General features: G+C 41.6%; 1 protein-coding gene across 1 annotated transcript in view; it reads left to right on the plus strand.

Annotated features, from left to right (window-relative positions):
- Window positions 1-19,014, plus strand: part of LOC104511013 (voltage-dependent L-type calcium channel subunit alpha-1C) — a gene marked incomplete at both ends in the record, with an annotated part of 126,246 nt that overhangs the window by 7,793 nt on the left and 99,439 nt on the right. The window contains one exon of the mRNA XM_010153455.1: window positions 5-144. Coding sequence (XP_010151757.1) covers window positions 5-144 — 140 coding nt within the window. The remainder of the gene's footprint in view (window positions 1-4; window positions 145-19,014) is intronic.

The following is a 19,014-nucleotide window of genomic DNA, read 5'->3' on the forward strand; positions in this document are numbered from 1 at the left end:
GCAGGCTTTTTAGTGCAATTTTAGAACAAGCAACCAAAGCAGATGGGGGGAATTCAATAGGAGGAAAAGGTGCCGGATTCGATGTTAAAGCACTGCGGGCTTTCCGAGTGTTACGTCCGTTACGGCTGGTGTCTGGAGTTCCCAGTAAGTAATGTCGCCGTTTTTCTTCTATGCGTCTCTGTGGTGTGGCGTGGGGCAGGAGGAACTTGTGCAACAATTTTGAAGATGGAGCGTGATGCAGATTAATTCTGATGTGTGGGGGAGGCCTTTTTTCAAATTAACGTAGGCTCATGATAAACAAAAGCTGAGCAAACCGGAGCCGAAGGGAAATGGAAGTTTCACGGTATGTCAGTCTGATTGTGCAACCTTCAGCAGTGGTTTCAAACAATGAAAGTGGGAGATCCAAGATTTTCATTATTTTAAACAAAAGATCCTTTAAATAATCGTGAAGTCACAGTGCATTGTTGGTGTTATAAATACGGGACCTTGGTGGAAATGCTGTATGGTCATTTGTGCTGATTTTGGAAGGAGAGAAGCTTTTTCATTAAAATTGCATTTTTCTTCTTTGCATGTGATGTTGTTCTGATCAAGAGCACTGGGAACAATTTAGAACCAACAGGACATAGGGCAATGACACGGACATGTTAGTCTTAGTTGCATAAATTATTTGTAATGCCTCTGAGAAAGTCCTCCAGCAGCTTTTGACAGTCTAACATCCATTTTCTTACTTAACGATGAAGGTCTGAGTAACTGGGAGTCTGGTGATTCTGTTGTGGAGGTGGAAGAGGGACATCGCAGCATGGGAGGTTTATATCCATTTGGCTTTGTTATGGATGGGACCTGTTGGCCTTCTGGAGAGAGGATTAGTTGAAAGCTGTCATTGCTTTTCATGTTTGTAGCAATGAGAGATGTAGTTAGCAGGAAAGGAGTTAATCTTCTGCAGAATAGCTGTGGAGAGAGCTTTGTTTATTTTTATCTGGGGAGCTTGCTAGTTTGAGATCTTAAAGTACTTCTAACCTTAGTCATTCACAAACCTTGAGTCAAGTGACCATAAACTCTGTGAAATCAGCTTAAAAATCACAATTTATTTGTTAGGAAAAGAAAGTGTGTGGTTCTTGTTCTTTGGCTTGTTTTCTGACCCACTACCTTATATTAGAGCCTATTACATGTTTGCAGGCTTTTCTCCACAACCATAAAGGGTAGAAACTTTATAAATGAGAGGTGAGAATCTTTGTGTCTGGAGCTGAACCACTGATAAAAGCAAAAAATACTGAGACAATTGACAGCACCACTGTTTGGTCCCACAAAAAGCCTTGCTGGGTAGCCTATCTGCAAGGTCCCAGCTCGTGCCCAACTCGGGGCTACTTTGTGCATCACTGGGGGAGTAGGAAACGTTGGAAAGTTAATGCTGTCTATTAGGCAACTAAGAGTCTTCCTCTCTGATACAGAACTGACATCCACGCTTCATGCCAGCTCTGTTAGGGATTACTGCACTGGGCTGATTCGTGCAGGCAGTCGTGTACGGTGCGATGCCTTCGGTCCGTGCAGAAGGCAGCTCTGCTTTTGGCCAGACTGGCATCGTGAAGCGTGTTCTGCCTGTGGTCTTCAGGCTGCACTGGCACGCACTTCATACTTGGCTGTAAATTAAGGTTTTGTTGTTCTTTCCCAGCCCTTCTCTGATCTGAGTCTGGCACTTTTCTAGCAGTGTTCCCACTGTATGGTAAGGGGAAGGTACTCGAGCTCCAACATCTGTGAACTGGAGCGTTCTTGGTGAGATGCTGCTTACACTGGAACATGTTCTGAGAGTTGTTCTGACGTAGGCTGAGCTTAACTGTGACCATAGTTCTTGCGGTTTTGGAGAACAACATGTGTTCCCCAGGACAAAGGGCTTTTGTTACTACTGTTAAGGCTCTTGACTAGTGCTCTTAGAGGACTAGGGGAAACTGAGGGAGCCAAACCTGACAGAGCTCATACCCATATGCCTATATGATGCTGAACCCAGGTTAGACTATCTAGTAGTCTATTTGTGGGGTTTTTTTCATCAAGAGAAGTATTTAATTTGCACCAGAACACAGCAAGGGAGCCTGGTGCATGCTGACAAGTACTTGGTGTGGACCGTGAAATGCCAGTCCAGTGTGAAGCAGACAAGCCATCAACTTGACCTGACAGACATCCTCTTAGTTTTTATGGTTGTGACTAGGGACACATTTATTGAACCAGGCTTCTTTGGGGCTGGTGTGCCTTTTAGCAAGCCTGATTAGGTTTGTAGCTAATACAGCCTCAATCTTCAGTGTGCTTTTCTGAGTTGTACAAATGCCTGTTGGTTAGCCTAGATAGATGTTGTCACATCCATATGTATTGGAGCGTAACTTTTCTCATGAGGCCTTTTAGGTAAGATTGCCTAAGCCAACCATAAACAGTACATTACAGGATTGCATTATTGCCTGATGAGTTAGTGCAGAGGTTTAGAAGGGAAATCTCCAGGTCTCATTCAAATTCTCTCCCTGAGACATTATGAACACCAGTGGGTGAGTTACCGACATTGCACTTGCTGCAGTTTGCCATCCATTAAAAAAGATGCCTTTTGCTTCCTTCCTCTTCCAAAATGTAGTAGACTTTTCTAGTGTGAGGAGAATGACCCACACAGATTTGTCCTAAAATTACATGAATGTAATATGCACTGCAGTTTCTTCTCACTTAACAGACTCTGAGTGTATGGAAGCAGCATCTCATTAGTAAGAGGGCATCCTCTGGGTCATGGGCAGCCACCTTCTGCATGGAAAGCCCAACATCTGCTGCTTGGCTTAAGGTCTACATCTAACTACCACTATTTGGAAAAGAGAAAAAAAAAAAAAAAAGAAAAAATATGTATAAAGCACAATGGTTCTTATAAACCAAATTTATGAAGCACATGGTGAATTTTTGCAGGCAAATCTTAAACTCCTCAGGATTGGGGTTGGGAAATAGGTTGTCTGAGGTGGACAGATTGGCTTGCAACATGGAATAATTTTTTGAGTCAAAAGGGATTTTTGTGGATTTTTTTTATCCCTGGCTCAATCCACAGGAAATAATACAGTTTAAGAGGGACATCTTTTGTATTCAAGTTTAAGCATTTAAAGATCTGTTACAGAATATTGAGGGTTTCCGCATAAGCGTGATTAGAAGTGGTGGAAAAACATATTAATTGCCCTCTGAAGTAAATTACTAGTGTCTGCATTTTGCAGATGGAGAGACTGAAGCAAAAGTTCAAGGTTTAACCCTTTCAGAAATGGCTTTTCATTCTAGATGTCTTGTATTGGTGACCAGTGCTAGACACCTGGGTCAACACGTGTATCTGAAAGCTTCAGATAGGTGGATAGAAGACGTGAGCCTCCGAACTAAGAATCCTTTTCTCTAAGGCCCATCCATACTTAGTTCCTGGGATTTGGCATTCTCTTGACAGAAAACATCTCAGCTGTGTAGCGAAGGAATCGGGGACTGTTCAGCGCAGGAATTGATTCTTCTGCAAGCAGGGTTGGCTCACCCACAGGCAGACGTGCAAAGGTTCCTGTGGCAGTCTTTGTTAGGATCAAACTATCCCGGCCCCCAAACTGTTTTAGTGCATCCTAAAAGCAAAAAAGGTTTGAGGTCATGAATTCAACAAAACCTGAACACAAGGTCTGGATGACTGTCATGGGCACATAAATATTCCATAATCTTTAAGACAACAGACAATACTTTTATTCTTTGTGGTTATATTGACATCCACAGGACCATTTGTCATAAGGAAGGAGATAGATGTTTAGTTTAAGAATGAGACACACATTTTTTACTCAGATCACAAAACCAATTGTAATATCATGGGAGAAGCCTTCAGAAGCACTGAATTTAATGTCTTTGGGTTCCTATTACAACTTCAAAAACTGGTGCAATTTACAGTTTTCCAAGCAGTGCAATAAGGATTGATTTGGGGGTAAAAAAAAGAAAAAAGAAAGAAAAATGAAAATATGGTAGTTTGAGTTCCTTTTTTGAAAACCTTTTATTGGAGTGAGAAGTAGAGTTTTGTTGTGACTGTGTGAGGTGCCTGGCAGAGCAGTAAGTTAGATACTTCCCACAGTGCTCATCCCAATGCTGACCGTTTCTTTGTGAACAAAATAAAATTTAAAAGGAATAATTAAGCAAACTCTTTCTTTTATTATTTTTAAGGGGTTTTTAAGTCATACTGGTTCTGGAAAAAATACCCACTCCCACTCTGTTTAGCCTGGCATTAACCTGTAAATTAATGGTGAATATTCTCAAAAGCACATGGATGATTTAAGTTTTACAGTGGTAACTCACTGTTGAAAACCAGACATGAGCACTTTAAATCATTGATACACAGGCCAGGCTTCACTGTTCAGCTATTTAGTTACTGTCATACTAACATAATTCTCACAGTGCATACTTTATTTCAATTGCTGAAATACTTTACTGCTGGTGTACCAAAGCAGTCGTCTTGTAAATAAACCCAAAACCAAAGTTCACGTGTGCGTTAGAGCACCCATCTTACCGTGGCATTAAGATCAATATATTGGTTTGAGAAAGGAGAGAGGATGAAAACAATTCCCTGGATGGGCACAAGTAGACAAGTGCAAAATCAGCATGTATACCAAAGCTTAATCACTTGAGTGTCTTGGAAACCAGTATCTCCTTTGGCAGGAGTAAAGCATTGCAAAGCTTTCTAGAGACAGAATCAAGTCAGCCCTTTTGTGGCAGTTTTCTGCTGATTACTCTTATATCTCCATTTTACATTATTAATTATTTTAAAACTTGTTTTAAACATTTTGTGCTTGTGGAGGGCAAAAAGAAGCATCCAGTTTGGCAATGAAAGAAGCATGATCCAATTAAAAAGGAAAATCACTCCTGACTATTGGAAAGGGCAATCAGCTACGCCTACGCACGCTAACTCACGCCCATTTGACTTATTAAATTCCATTTCTATCACCTTTATTCGTGTTGCTCAATTATAGCACCTCATACATTCCGTTCATCCTCTTTATGTTGTACTTTGTCTCCGTGTACCTACGTTGTTGCCACTAGTTATTGCCTGTCTGATATTTGCCAAACTCAGTTTATAAGCTCTTTCAGATAACTTGAATGCCACGTAATTTGAATAAATGTTATGCTCCATACTTGTATTTTCAGTGAGAACCTTTGATGACCACCCAGATTTATGTGGGCAGAAGACCATAGAATCACCATGACACCCTTACCAAAGCTAGAGAGGAACCTTGACTGTTCCACTAGAACAAAAACTGGCCATGTTTTTTTTATTTTCTTTTCTATGTTTTTCTTTAAAGAACCACAAAAATCTAAGCCTGTGATGTGTTCAAGCTTCACTGAAGTCTCCTAGCAGGAGAAAGTTACTCAAAGGCAGTGTACGTAGCACCAGTACTTACATGCTGGAGATGCAACAATTGCATAACTGGGAAACAGAGGGTATGAGCAAAAGAACCTAAGCCAGATCCTCCTCGTGGAGAACGTCTTTCCATCAGTGGAACAACAGCATGTAACTGCTCGGGTATATTTTTTTTTTAGTTAAAATGAAACATGACCAGAATTTTCATGCATGAACGCCTAGAGATTACTACCTTTACTTGTATTTAAATAACTAACTAGAGCGACTCATTTTTCAGAATGATGGTGCTGTTGACGTCCGTGATTGCTCTGGGTTCATGTGAAAACTGGGCGCCTTCAGACAAGGGGAATGAAAAATTTAGACTTTAGATTTTGGTCTGTCTCGTTATAATTAATCCTCATTTACCTGGAAATGCTCTTCTCTGTTAAAATTTACAATTCTTTCTCAGTCCCAGCAGTGTTCTCTACCCCATACTCATTGCAGTTTTTTCTCATTACCACAATCGTTTTCCATCCTTATCCCAAACTCTGTGGCATTAATCAGGTGGTTTCTTTGAACTCTGTATTATATAGGAAAGTATCTTGTCTTTACTTGCAGTGTCCAGATGGGTCTGAGCCATTCAGGTACACACATGTATGATGCCACATTCACCGCATACAGCAAGGAAGATGGGAAGTACAAAAGCCCCCGAGGGCTCTGTAGGGAGGATAACGCATGAGGAAAGTCTTGCTCATTTGAGAGATGCTGGATTGGCAAACTCATCCGGCTGGGTTTGTTGTTAATTTGCCATATTGTTGGAGGTAGGTGAAGCAAGGAAATCCCAGGGGTGATTGGACTGGATTTTTTTCTGTCTGGGTTTTGTTTGTGCGGGACATTGCTTAAGTACATTGTGCATACTAAATTACAGTCATTTTTTTGGGAGAAGTAAAAGAAAAAGGCTTACAAATGCTTACAAGTTTTTTAGGCTATAGTTACATTTTCCAGTGAAGGTTTTTCTTCACTCTAAGACTGGCAATATTTCTTTTTATTCCTTCCTTTTTTTTTAAATAATATGATATAAGATTTTCAAATCATAGGGGAATTCTGTCTGTATGATCACATAATGCAGAGATACAAACCCACCCCCTACCTCACCCAGAAGATATGAGAGGACTTGTATAGCAAAATTTAGAGTAACTTACAGAGTTGAAAACAGTAGGGACGTGTCAGACTCACCATGGTAATCCTCCAAACGTAAGACTAAGAAATCCTCTACGTCATGTTTGACTCCAGGACTCTGAATTTGCTCTTGAATGATTTATGAAAAATGGGGATTTGATACTTGTTACCTATCAGAAGGCCCTCAGTGCTGTGAGCTGAGCACTGGTACTCTAGTGAAGTCTCCAGCTACCCCTGCTTGCAGGTAGTCTGCCTAACCTGGGGGGTGACTACGGTGTTTTCTCTCTTGTGTCATCCTTATAAAGCTGAATTTGTCTGGAGGCCAAATTGAACTCGGGTGTAATTAAGGCATCCTCAAAGCCACGCTACCTGGTGTGTGGAGAAGGCTAGGCCAGTAAATAAGGATCAAGCACCATGCAGAGCCCAGCTCCTGCTGCAGGCACATTGCTCTGAAACCTGATGTTCTGCTGGTACTGTATAAAACAGGGAGAATGAAATGGTGATTAATTACCCTCAAATGCTCTGTCCCAGAGGAAATTCACTGTTCTCATTTGTAGCATCACATCAACTTGGGTGTTCCAAACCACTGTACTGGGAGGTGAGCATGGGACCTAGAGCAACTCTGCACATTGTTTGTTCCTTCTATCTCAGTGTGAAGCAGCGACTTTCACCTAATTCCATCCCTGGCACCTGTCTGGCCTGTGGTTGCCCTCTTGCTTGGGCTTGTCATGCCCTTCACAGCCACTGAGACAGTGCAGCTCAGTCTATTGCGATGATTCCATTTTACAGCCATTGATACAAACACACTCACTGCAGTTACTTGGCTTGCTTTGGGGTTTTAGTTTTATTTTCAGTGCACAGTTGAAATTTTCAACTGTAATTTCTCATTGTTTCCTGCACAGGCCAAGAAAATTAACACCACTTTATATAGTTGAGGAAATAATGTAATTGAGGTAATAAACAGAGGATTCAAGAAATCCAAAATGGCATCTCTTTTGAGAACCATGTGTTTTTGGAATATGGCAAAGAAATGTGAGCCATCACCTGTTTCTGCATGTTGAATAGCACATATTAATTCTTAAGTTTTAAGCAAATACTAACTGGCAGTCAGGAAGACAATTTATTTTCAAAATGCGTATGATTTTGACAAAATATAGTTGCCAGTCATTTGTTTTCCTCATGGTTTGCTTTTATACACAGTCACTGGTGGACTAGGGGCTTACATTTACTCTCCTGATGCATGTGAGGTTGTGGTATAAACAACATACCAGTGGATACTTCTGGCTTGCCTTCAGTGTGAGGAGATAGGTGAAGTGGCCTGTTCAAAGCTTCCAAAGTGTGAAAGGTTTATGTGTAGGTACGAAAGAGTAGAGGACGCTGGAGGAAACAATATACCTGGCAGTTTACTGCCACCAAACCTATGTGATAACCGTCATTGACTACAGAGAGAATTTCTGCAAATACTTTTAGGCAAAATTTGTCTTCCAGCTCTTAATTCTGCCTTAAACTTTGTTGGTTTTGCATTTAATAATGTCAAATTTTGTCAAGTCCAGTTCTTTCCTACCGTGTCAGAGCCCAAGCGAAAAGAAAATGTGCTCTCAAGCAGATTCCTTATGTTCTCCTTGATTCTTGAACAAGGCTTCTCAACGATCTGTACCAGCTCTCCAGCACATAACAGCATCGTGTGAGGACAAGTTGCATCACCTTTCCCATGACATTCCCTAGCTGTTTTTAATCTTAAGTGGCTAATTTGTTTTGCGTTCATTACAAATGGAAAGGGAGTGGAGAAAAAAGGAGAGCACAGTCTGAACCAAATGTCCTCATTAAGCTTCTTTTTCATAGTTAACTTAAAACTCTACACATGCTTGTAAGTCCTTTATTTACTTAGGTCACCATTACTCAAGGGAGTAATTTGATTCCAGCACAGCATCTCCCATAGTAAAGATCATTCCTGTGCGTAGGGCTTACACAGTCAGGACATAAAGCATGTTTCCTTGAGTGGTGCAACCTGCAGAAAGATGGAATTTATAGCCGAAGAGGTTAACTCAGTGTAGCAAAAAGAGGGTTGTCTTAGTAAAACAGCTTACTCACAGAGGCACAGACTTCTTGATGTAATAAAGATTTCGCTCATATTTAAGGAACGCCAATGAAAACAGAGAAATATTTATTATTTGATCTTGGCTATGTAGCTCTTTTAAAAATAGCACTAACTACGAATGTACCCAATAACTGTGTCAGCCTTTATCCTACCAATTACTGTGCATGCTGGCATGATTATTCAACGTGTCTTCACAACAGAACAAATCAAAAAAATCCCAGTACCGTAATGTGGGACCACATCAGGGTGTAGGCAGTCCCTTCCAAATGGAGGAAACAAAACCCACGCTGACATCAAAGAGCAGACGTGGAGATAGTCAAAAAATCCTGGCTTCCCTTACCAAGAGCTTTTTCAGAAGTGTCTGATGGATCAGCCTTTCTTTCTAGCACCTTGTTTTCATTCAAGTAATGCCCAGAGTTCTCACGCGAATGGGCGTAGGGCACGGCTCTGAGAGAGCCCGTGTCGTTAAGACGCTTTTCCTAAATCATCTGAAAAACTAAGAATAAGAACTGCTGCCTCCTAAGGACAGTTTGCGTTGTTTAGATACGCTTTTGTCTGGACTGTAAAGGAACAAAGTATACGTGCAGATCGTAGCGAACTGCCACCAGCAGGAGTGCGTTGGGTTCCCAGTTGCTCGTTTGTGATTGCTGGCTCTTGCTGTCTCCATGTGGGGCAAGAGACGATACTGCTCTTCCAGATCTAAACAGTAAGGGTGTCATCCACTCTGGTTTCTTCTTACATTCTCTCCCAGACCATCTCCCTCCTGCATCTGATGTCATCCCAAGTTTACATCAAATGTCATCTCTTACTTTGATTTCAGTTGGCTAAATTTTGTGTTGCTTATTAATTTAAGAATCTTGTAATGAACAGTTCAAAGTACTTTGCTCATTTTCTCTCAGCAATGTACGTCTGTTAACTTGTTACTGAGCTGTTGGGACTTTTTAACATGCCTGAAGCTTTCCCGTCCTCTCTCGATGAGATGACTAGCACACGCTGGGTAGCATTTGTCTCGGAAGAGGGATGCAAGGGTGTTCATAGGAGAGTGTTTTGCTCAGGCCACAGGGTGGTACATGGATGCTCCCTGAGTCTGGCATCATTTGAATTACTTCCTTTTGTCCCCGCTTTCCACAAGCATTGTTAGATGCCTGTGGGCATTGTTTTTCACAGATTCAGAGTGGAAGGGATTGGAAGAGACCTCTAGAGATCATCTAATCCAACCCCCCTGCCAGAGCAGGATCACCTAGAGTAGATCACACAGGAACAAGTCCAGGCGGCTTTGGAAAGTCTCCAGGGAAGGAGACTCCATCACCTCTCTGGGCTGCCTGTTCCAGGGCTCTGTCACCCTCACAGTGAAGAAGGGTTTCCTCATGGTCAGGTTGAACCTTCTGTTTTCCAGTTTATGGCCACTGCCCCTCGTCCTGTCACTGGACACCACTGAGAAGAGCCTGGCCCTATCCTCCTGACACCCACCCTTCAGATATTGATAAGCATTGATAAGATGCCCCCTCAGCCTCCTCCAAGCTAAACTGACCCAGCTCTCCCAGCCTTTTGATTTTCACAAAACATTACCAAAATATCAGCAAAGCGCAGAGCAGTGAACCAGTCATTCTCCCACCAGTGAATACATCTTAAGTCTCCAAATCAATTATTTCTTTCAGTGATGATCTGAATTTGTAATAACATTGCATCTTTTGCAGCTGTTATAGGAGGAAAGAGACCAAAGCACACCGAACTGAGAGGGGTTAAATCTGAGGAAATGCATTTAAAAATTTCAGTGGTTGTGTAAATCTATTGGAGACTTTCCCTCTTCTCGTTAATTTAGCTTTCCCAAAGTCAGCTACTGCCTTCTGAGGTATGGCTGCTTGATATTACTGTGCTAGTTGAGAACACAGGAATATTGGCTGTATGAACAACTAATAAATTTTTCTGTGCTTAAGGTGTTCACTGATGGGACAAATAATTTGTTGTTAGGATCACGGGGAAGTATTGAGCAAAGGCAAACTACAGCCCACCTAACCCGCCCAGTCTCTTAACATTTTATCAACTTTTTCTTTCTGCCAGGAAAAAAAGGGAAGATCAGACATCTTTCCTAATATCCCTTTTTCCCAGAAGCAAATCCAGTTCCTGCTTAACACATGTAACAATAACCTATCCCATATGTGTTTTGCCCTTTGTTGCAACTATTTTTTTCTGAGTTGTCTGAATAGCTATGACTCTTATTATTTCAGTTTCAGATTGTCTTCTCCTGGTTTGCCCTGCCACATCAGTCACAGTTCAGAAAACATCTGTTAGCCCTCTGCAGTGAATATTTTTTTTTCAACTTCAGTAATGCTAAAGCTCCTCAACATTTTTGCAGCAGAAGCATTTTCACAGGAAACAGCTCCTGAAATAAAAGAAATAGAAGATATAAAAAAATCTATTTTTGTCACTTTTTTCATAAGGGTTACTAAATTTTGCTTTCTTTAGGAATGGAAAGATCTATAGAAATTCAATTTCATTATCAGATTACAAAACCTCCTCTCTACATTTTCTTCAAGCATCTCATCTTTCAATCAGATTCCATTCTTGCAGAGGCCTCCCCTTTCTCAAGGCAGTAGTACACACCTGGTGTGAGAACTGGGGGATATAGCGAATGCTGTATATTTTAGAAGCATAATATGTTGGTTTGTTTTCTTTTCTATTACTGTTAACACATTAAACTAGCAGTCTGGCTGACATTTCTGTCTTGTTTTACATTGGCTGTTGAGTGTAGTGATTTTTTTCTGCAGTAACTGCTGTTCCTTGTTGTTCAGCACACTTCTACAATTATAGAATCATAGAATCACAGAATGGTTTGGGTTGGAAGGGACCTTACAGACCGTTCAGTTCCAACCCCCCTGCCCGGGGCAGGGACACCTTCCACTAGACCAGGTTGCTCAAAGCCTCATCCAGCCTGGCCTTGAACACTTCCAGGGATGGGGCATCCACAGCTTCTCTGGGCAACCTGTCTCAGTGCCTCCCCACCCTCTCCGGGAAGAACTTCTTCCTGATATCTAATCTAAATCTCCCCACTTTCAATTTAAACCCATTACCCCTTGTCCTGTCACTACTATTGATGTTTTCTCATAGGTTGTTGCTGTACATTGGTTTTTAATATGTGTTAGTAGTTAGCAAACAATGAAGTTCCTTGTAATCAGGTTTGAGGTCTCGGTCAGAGATCAAACCTATCAGTCCATGTATCCATATAAACAAGCTTTACAAAGTCCTGTTTTAGATGTACAAACAGCACCCAATGAAAGAATTTAGGGTTGAGTCTCACTCTTGCCCTCACAATATAAGTGAAAATTTAAACTCAAGCTTTAGCCCATATTTTGCTTTTCCCATTCCAGTGTGGAGATCGTTATTTCACTTAAAATCTTTACTTTAAATGGGCCAAATTCCACTGAGATCTCTATTTGTAGATACCCGTAAATAATTTAATTTAGCTGCTCAGTTTGCAGCAGGAGAGCCTTATAATTCCCTGTTGACAGCTTATTACATGTATAAGGAAATTCAAAATAAATAAATGTTTACTTCTAATGCATTCCAGCAATACGTACACAGTCAGTACAAAAATCTTTTGAATTGTGCAGGTCATAAAAAAAGTTACAAAGAAAGTAAATATCAATAAAGACCCATTCTTTCGCCTGACAAATACATCTTTGCGAAAACTGCAACCATTAATTTTTCTGTCCAAACATACTGGAGCTACCTAGTGAGCTAAAGGAGGTTTTGCTTATTACATCAGAAGTCATTTTTTTCCCTTAAAGTTATTTTATTATCGGATGCCTGCCAGCAGAGTTTTTAAGTCTAATCAGCTTTATAAAAATCAAAAGCAACAGTCTTACTAGTGTGGAAAAGAAAAAAAGCTGGGGTTTTAAGTACTCTGAGATGGGACTGATTAACCACTGAATAGATGAGCCCTTAAATCTAAACCCTCTTCTTCAAACTCGGAGGCAAAGTTCTTCAGATTTGCCTGGTCACGTCTTTTCAAGGATTTTGGATTGTAACATACGTTTTCATTAACAGCGTTTTTAGTACTTTAAAAAACAAATCCCACGTGTGCATCAAGACAGTAACACAGCAGTGATCACACATCGTGCGGTCCGCATAAATTCTTGCAATACCTGATCAGGTAACTTTCTATTTTTCGGTGCTCAAAATACTCCTGAAAACCTTGTATGATGGTGATTTTGAGAATGTGATGCTGTGTCTCTGCAGACCTTAGTCCCAACTGTGCCCATTAAGCACTGTCCAAAGTTAAGAGGTGGAGTGGGTTTTCTTCTCCAGGGCTATATATGCTGTGCATGCGATGCTGTGCTTCTATACAGTCATCTAAAGGGAAGGTTTTAGGGTTTGCCCAGTATGTTGTTGCCCTTTTTCTGCCATGTGAAGGTAAAACTTTGTGTAGCTCATAGTATGCCAGTTATGATAGGCTTGGCGTATTTAACCCGCACGAAGATCAGATTTTGTCATCAGTGTGTTTTCTCCAAGCACTACAAGACTGATTTTGTCATCCTTAGATGCACTGCCATATTCGCAGGATCCCTGTTAACATTTATTACCTTGCTCGCTTTTACTTGTCTAAACCTGTCCAGAAGTGATAAGTGAGACCATCAGGAGAAGGAGCTCAGACAACTGAAACACTTTTTATTATTTATAAGACAGAAAGGATTATGTAGTGATGAACAAAGAGGGGTAATGTCCACTTACCTGGGGAGCTGTGAGAATCAACAATTAAAAATAATGCTGTTGATGACCCTGAGATTTTGGCAACTTTACAAAGGCATTTGTAAGCCAGCAGTCATTAGTGCACCACTGACATGCACCCACAATTGAGACCCAAGTGCTCTGAGCACATTTTTGTTACCACGATGCTTTAGCACGTCCACAGTTCCCTGTTTCAAAAATCTCCATCCTTAGGACACAGGAGATTCCCAGGAATGACTACAATGTGTGTAGTCATTCCTGGGAGCTGTGTGCAGACGGCATCTGACATTCGAAACAAAGCTCCTTCATTGTTATCTCAGCTCAGAGTCTACTTAACTATTGGTTTGGGGTGGTGGTGGGGTTATGCTCACTTGAGCAGCATAACGGCAGTACAGCATTTTTGACACGTTCCTGTAAAGGTTTTCTGACTGAATTCAGTGGCGCAGGACCAGACCAAAATTTGGGCCTGTACTGGAGCTTGAAAGGCTGTTCTCTGCCACAGCTGTGCTTGAGCAGGAAGAAATTTTAAAAAGTGGAAGTGTGATAGATTATTTCACTGAGAATTGGTGCACTCTTCTGGCCAGCTTATCTTGGGTTTGCATAGCTCTGTAGGGAGAGGGGTGAATAAAAGCTGTTCCTATTTGTGATCCTACACAGTGATTAAGTATAGATATAATCTTTACAATGAGCCCAAGAACTGTTTTCTCAGAGAATCCATGATCACCCTGTCAGCAGAAAATCAAAGCTGTTTGCTCACTGAGAATTGGTGTACTCTTCTGGCCAGCTTATCTTGGGTTTGCATAGCTCTGTAGGGAGAGGGGTGAATAAAAGTTGTTCCTATTTGTGATCCTACACAGTGATTAAGTATAGATATAATCTTTACAATGAGCCCAAGAACTGTTTTCTCAGAGAATCCATGATCACCCTGTCAGCAGAAAATCAAAGCTGTTTGCTGAGGAAGGGTGACAGCTGATCCTTGCTGTCGTAGGAACTGCCAGGACTCCCGCATGCCCTTTACATTCCCCACTTTCAGCTCATCTATAGGAATCCCTGACTGGCAGTGAATGCTTGACCTCAGACTACTTTACAGCACACTGTGATCCTTGTTCTAAACAGCCTCAAAGTTACCTTTCCTAACTTCATTTGTGTTTTTGAGAAAAATGGTCTTTTTTTCTAGAATGCGCCATTTCCAGTAGGTAGGTAGTTGTGGCTTTTCTCTCCAGGCTCCTCTCTACACAGGTAGCTGCATGGGAGGCACGCTACAGCTTTTTTTTTTCCGCACTGAAAGTCTGTGGATCTTTCCAGGACCTCATCCTCAGCTGAGCTAGGATCAAATGGCTGGAGAATAAAGTTGAAACTGCAGGAGCTACCCAGTGTGTGGAGCCTGGAAAGATGAGCAAGATCTCCTGATAACCACACAACTTGAGAGGAAAGGGAACGCCTCACACCCTTGGTGCAAAAAGGTATTACAAAAGGTTAAAGCACCCCCCAACAGGGGAGAGGGATGCTTCTATGAGTGGTGGTAGAAGTTTCTCCCAGCGAAGAGGCAAAGAGCCTAAGGCAGTGTGTGCGTTTATCCAGCCACCCTCCTCAGGCAGCCAAAAGCTGTGGCAATGTGGCCACCATGCCGAGGGCAAGGCCTATGGTTTGTCTTTCTCAGTTAGGTCACTGACAAGCAGAGGATACTGAAGATGAATTGCTTCCCGGGAGAAAAGGTTCCAGAAGGAAAATCTAGGGTTTGTTGTGGCTTTTGTTTTTGTTCTGCTGTTCCTTTCTCGCCTCAAAGGAGGAGGCAAGGGCGGTATTGCAAGACTTGACAAATATAAAACAATTGTGTTTGCGTACACATGCCCATTTGTATGAATCTCCTTGTGTGTGCGTGTGTATTTCAGTTTGAAAAGCCAAAGAAAACATGGTTTGAAAATAGAGGAATGAGAACATTGGGAGCAGATGCCAAAACTTTCTTTTTCTGTTCATTCCAGCACATGGGTTTGAATTGTATGTTCATGTATGTTTAAATGACATTACCTCCTCCCAGATTGTCACTGTTCAGCTTGAAAAGTGGCTTTCCTCGTTGTTCTTTCTTTTCACTTCAGCTAGTTTTCTGCCCTGCGTCGTGTCTTTCCTTCCTATTCCAAGACCTCTTCTATTATTCTTGAAATAGAAATGACATCTGCAGCCCTGAGAACGCTGCACTACACCCACAGAATTTGCTTTATCTAGCAATCTGCCACTAATATTTTGAGACTCCAGCAAGACAGTAAAGGACTACCTCCCGGAATTGTTACTGTACAGCTGTCCTTAACTGAACTGCGCCATACGAGTTCCCTTTGCAACACTGGTGAAGAAAGTCCTCGACGTTTTCCTTCACAAATCATTGCAGATGTACTTATCTAAGATATCTTGCCATGACTGTGGGCTGTTTTGTGATAAAAATGTCTCTTGTTTTCCTGGCTTCCTTTAAAATTGGTATAAAACCTCTCACTTTTATGAATATTTAATGTTTTTCAATTTTCTTAGCCAAACCCTATGTTTATTAAATGATAAACATCCACTTTGGGGAATATTACTGGTTATATTGCTTGTGCTTTGGAAATAGAGATAACTGTAGCAGCAGTCTCTTAGTCCATCACCAGAAATAACTGTGATTTGTGGGTAGGCCTAGCTCGTGTCTGGGGATGGTGCATAAACTCTACTGCTTAAGAGTGGTTCCCAGAAGTGATCTGACTCAGGCACAGTGCTGAGTCACAAGTCCTCCCCTGCTTCCTCCTTGCTTGCAGAAAGTAGTAGTTTTCTTCTGAACTGTATTAGCAGAAAAATAATTACCTCCCACACCCTTGGCACTGGCTTGAGTATGAAAATCTGTGTGTGTGTATGTGGAGGTGGGGGAGGGATGGATGGAGGTGAAAGTCCTCTCCTTTCCCTTTGATTCCTGCTTGTTCCCAGAAGGTTGTTTGTATGAGGTTGCTCTTGCTCATACTCCTGGTTCAGGCACCACCATGGTGTAGGCAAAATATAGCACTGTGAAACCATGGAAGGAGTAGACTCAGGATATGCTTTCTCTGAAAATCTGGACAACTAATGTGATTAGAACAGGAAACCACCCTGTCCAGCAAATCAAGTTTAATCCAGAATTGAAGACACGTGAAAATGTAAGATAGAGCTGTGCTTGGAAAAGCCCAAATGTTTTTTCTGAGACAATCTGCCATTAGTTTCCTTGGATATGTTCCACAGCGCAACAATGCCAAGTGCATTTTAGCAGCTGAGTCCAGTGCACGGGGTTTTTTTTTGTGCCATCTTGCTGAGCATTGGTTGAAATCCAAAAAAGCTTGTAAGTACACAGTGGGGTATGTAGGTAATCCCATTGATTTAGGTGCAAACACTTAAATGCTTAGAAATAAGCAGAGTCTTCAATAACTGCCTGGATTGATGAAACAGCAACCAGCCCCTCTCATGATTGTCTTCTGAGAGAAAAATACAGCATCATATAATAGCTCTCAAAGACCCGCAGCATTCCTAACAGTGTATTTCCCATAGCTTCAGTATGGCTTGGTATAGGCTCTCTCCTTTCTCTCTTCCCTATTCTCTCTACTCCCCAGTTGTGCCCTAAACTTTTGGCTCGATGCAGTCCTCTAGAGGCTGAAAAGGGCTTGACCTGGTTTAAAAAGCTATTTTGTTCACATGTAATAAATATTTTAAATGTTTTATCAGTGTAAATAAATGCTAAATTCTGTGAGCCCAGGGAATAGCATTAACGTGTTTTACTTACTGAAACATTTATGGAGTCAGTGTCAGCCAACAGAATGCAGCCAAGAGTGGGGTTTTTTTAAAGGTAAACTGAAATGCTTTTAAAATAAATACTGAGAGCCGTTTAAGATCTTCAATTATTAACAGAAGAAAAGCGCCAGCTGAAAAAAAGTGCAAACAATCCCTTTTGTGGCACTTTCCCTAACCTGTGTGCAGTTCCCTCTTTGTCCAGCATGGAGTGAGCGCCGCAAGGCAGACGCTGTGTCTTCACAGGTGTCTGTGGAGTGTCTAGTACATGGAGGGAGCTTCCACGAATTAATAGGTAGATATAGAATGGCAAATATTTGAAAGCCATTTATTTTTATATGTATTTGCCAGGACTCAGGTCAAACATAAGTTCAGGACTCTGTGTTTATGGTTGGCCAACGATGGTGTTGCCAGCCCCTCTGTTAAGCAGTGTGAAGACATAGCTCTTCACTCCGCTGTGGGAAGGCAGTGATTGGCGTCACCTACTTGAAATCCAAAGGCCAGCTTTTCAGTCTGATCAGGTCACCAGGCATGCTGATTTAATTGTGATTATAAGCTACACAGCTCCTTGCCAGGAGTGCAAGCCGTACGTCCACAAGGGAGAAAATGCCAAAGCTGTGCAGTGGTGTATTAGGGACAGCATCGGGTGAGAGGGACTGAATTGCCCCTCTGTAGGGAGCACCCATGTTGGGTGATACCCGAGTGTCACAGTGTGCAAACATTAAGAGCATGCATGAGTTAGTTTTTTATAACTTCAACTGTCTTTTCTTCCTCTGCAGAAGGAAGGAGCATGTACAAGTGTGTAGAAGTTCTGATCGTTGGTTAGAAAATCTTTGTGTCTGCATGTAAGGGGATGATTTGCCTTGATTTACCCTGATCAGAAAAGCGTCTGATCATCCACAGACACTGACTGCACCTCTCAGATTTCAAAACACAAATTTGATATGTTTTGAAGCATGTGGGTTTTTTTATTAAAAGTGTCTCTGTTTGTTCTACTTACCCATGGTTCTGCCCCAGTCCTTTAACCCTTCTTTATCTGCTCTCCCTGTGGCTGCCTGAATTGAGAATAACAAAATAACTTACTGGCAGCAGCTATATTGCTGCATCAAGCTTGACAGCGATGCGGGGAGCATGGAGGTGCACATATATCCCTTGCCCCTCTACAAGTAGCATTTGTTACATCTTCTGAGAGTAGGATTCCGAAGTTGCAACAGAGTTAGCTGTTTCAAACTTTCACAGATTCTCTGAACGCTTTAATGGTAATGTATGTCAGCTTGCTAATTAGTGGAATCATCTGGATTTAAAACCAGACTGCCCTAACGGGGTGCTGCACAGGACACACATCAGTTCATGCTAACAGTATTCAGTAGCTCATCTCGTCTTCAAAGTTGGTTTATTATCCTTGAGAAGCTTTATCTCTAATTAAGCTAACTGAAGATCCTGTAAATCTTCCGGTGGTACGTGTTCCCCTTGGCTGTCTAAACTCCTTGTCATCTCATGTTTATGGTGCAAGGCTTGGATTTCACAAGCACTGCTTTGTTAACACAAGAGGCCTTGGTTTGTGCAGATACTGTCTTCCCTGGACATCTGTCGTACACTGAGGCACTTGTGTGGCGTGGGTGATGATGAAGCTACATTGAAAAAGAGGGAGCTTTTGGTTCATTATTGTGTCTGTCCTCACTACCCTCTCAAGAGCACTGGGTATATCCTATGCTGAATATTGAATCGATTAATAGTAATCATAATGAAGGCTAAATTACACAAGACCTGGTATTAGAACTCTTGACCTTGTAATCTTTGCTACATTTTGGATTAACAAGGCTCCTAAAATCACTAAAAATGACAGAGGCCTTCATTTGCTTTTGTGTAGATTTCTTTG

This window comes from Eurypyga helias, unplaced genomic scaffold (assembly GCF_000690775.1).
Source record: "Eurypyga helias isolate BGI_N326 unplaced genomic scaffold, ASM69077v1 scaffold956, whole genome shotgun sequence".
Lineage (NCBI taxonomy): Eukaryota > Metazoa > Chordata > Aves > Eurypygiformes > Eurypygidae > Eurypyga > Eurypyga helias.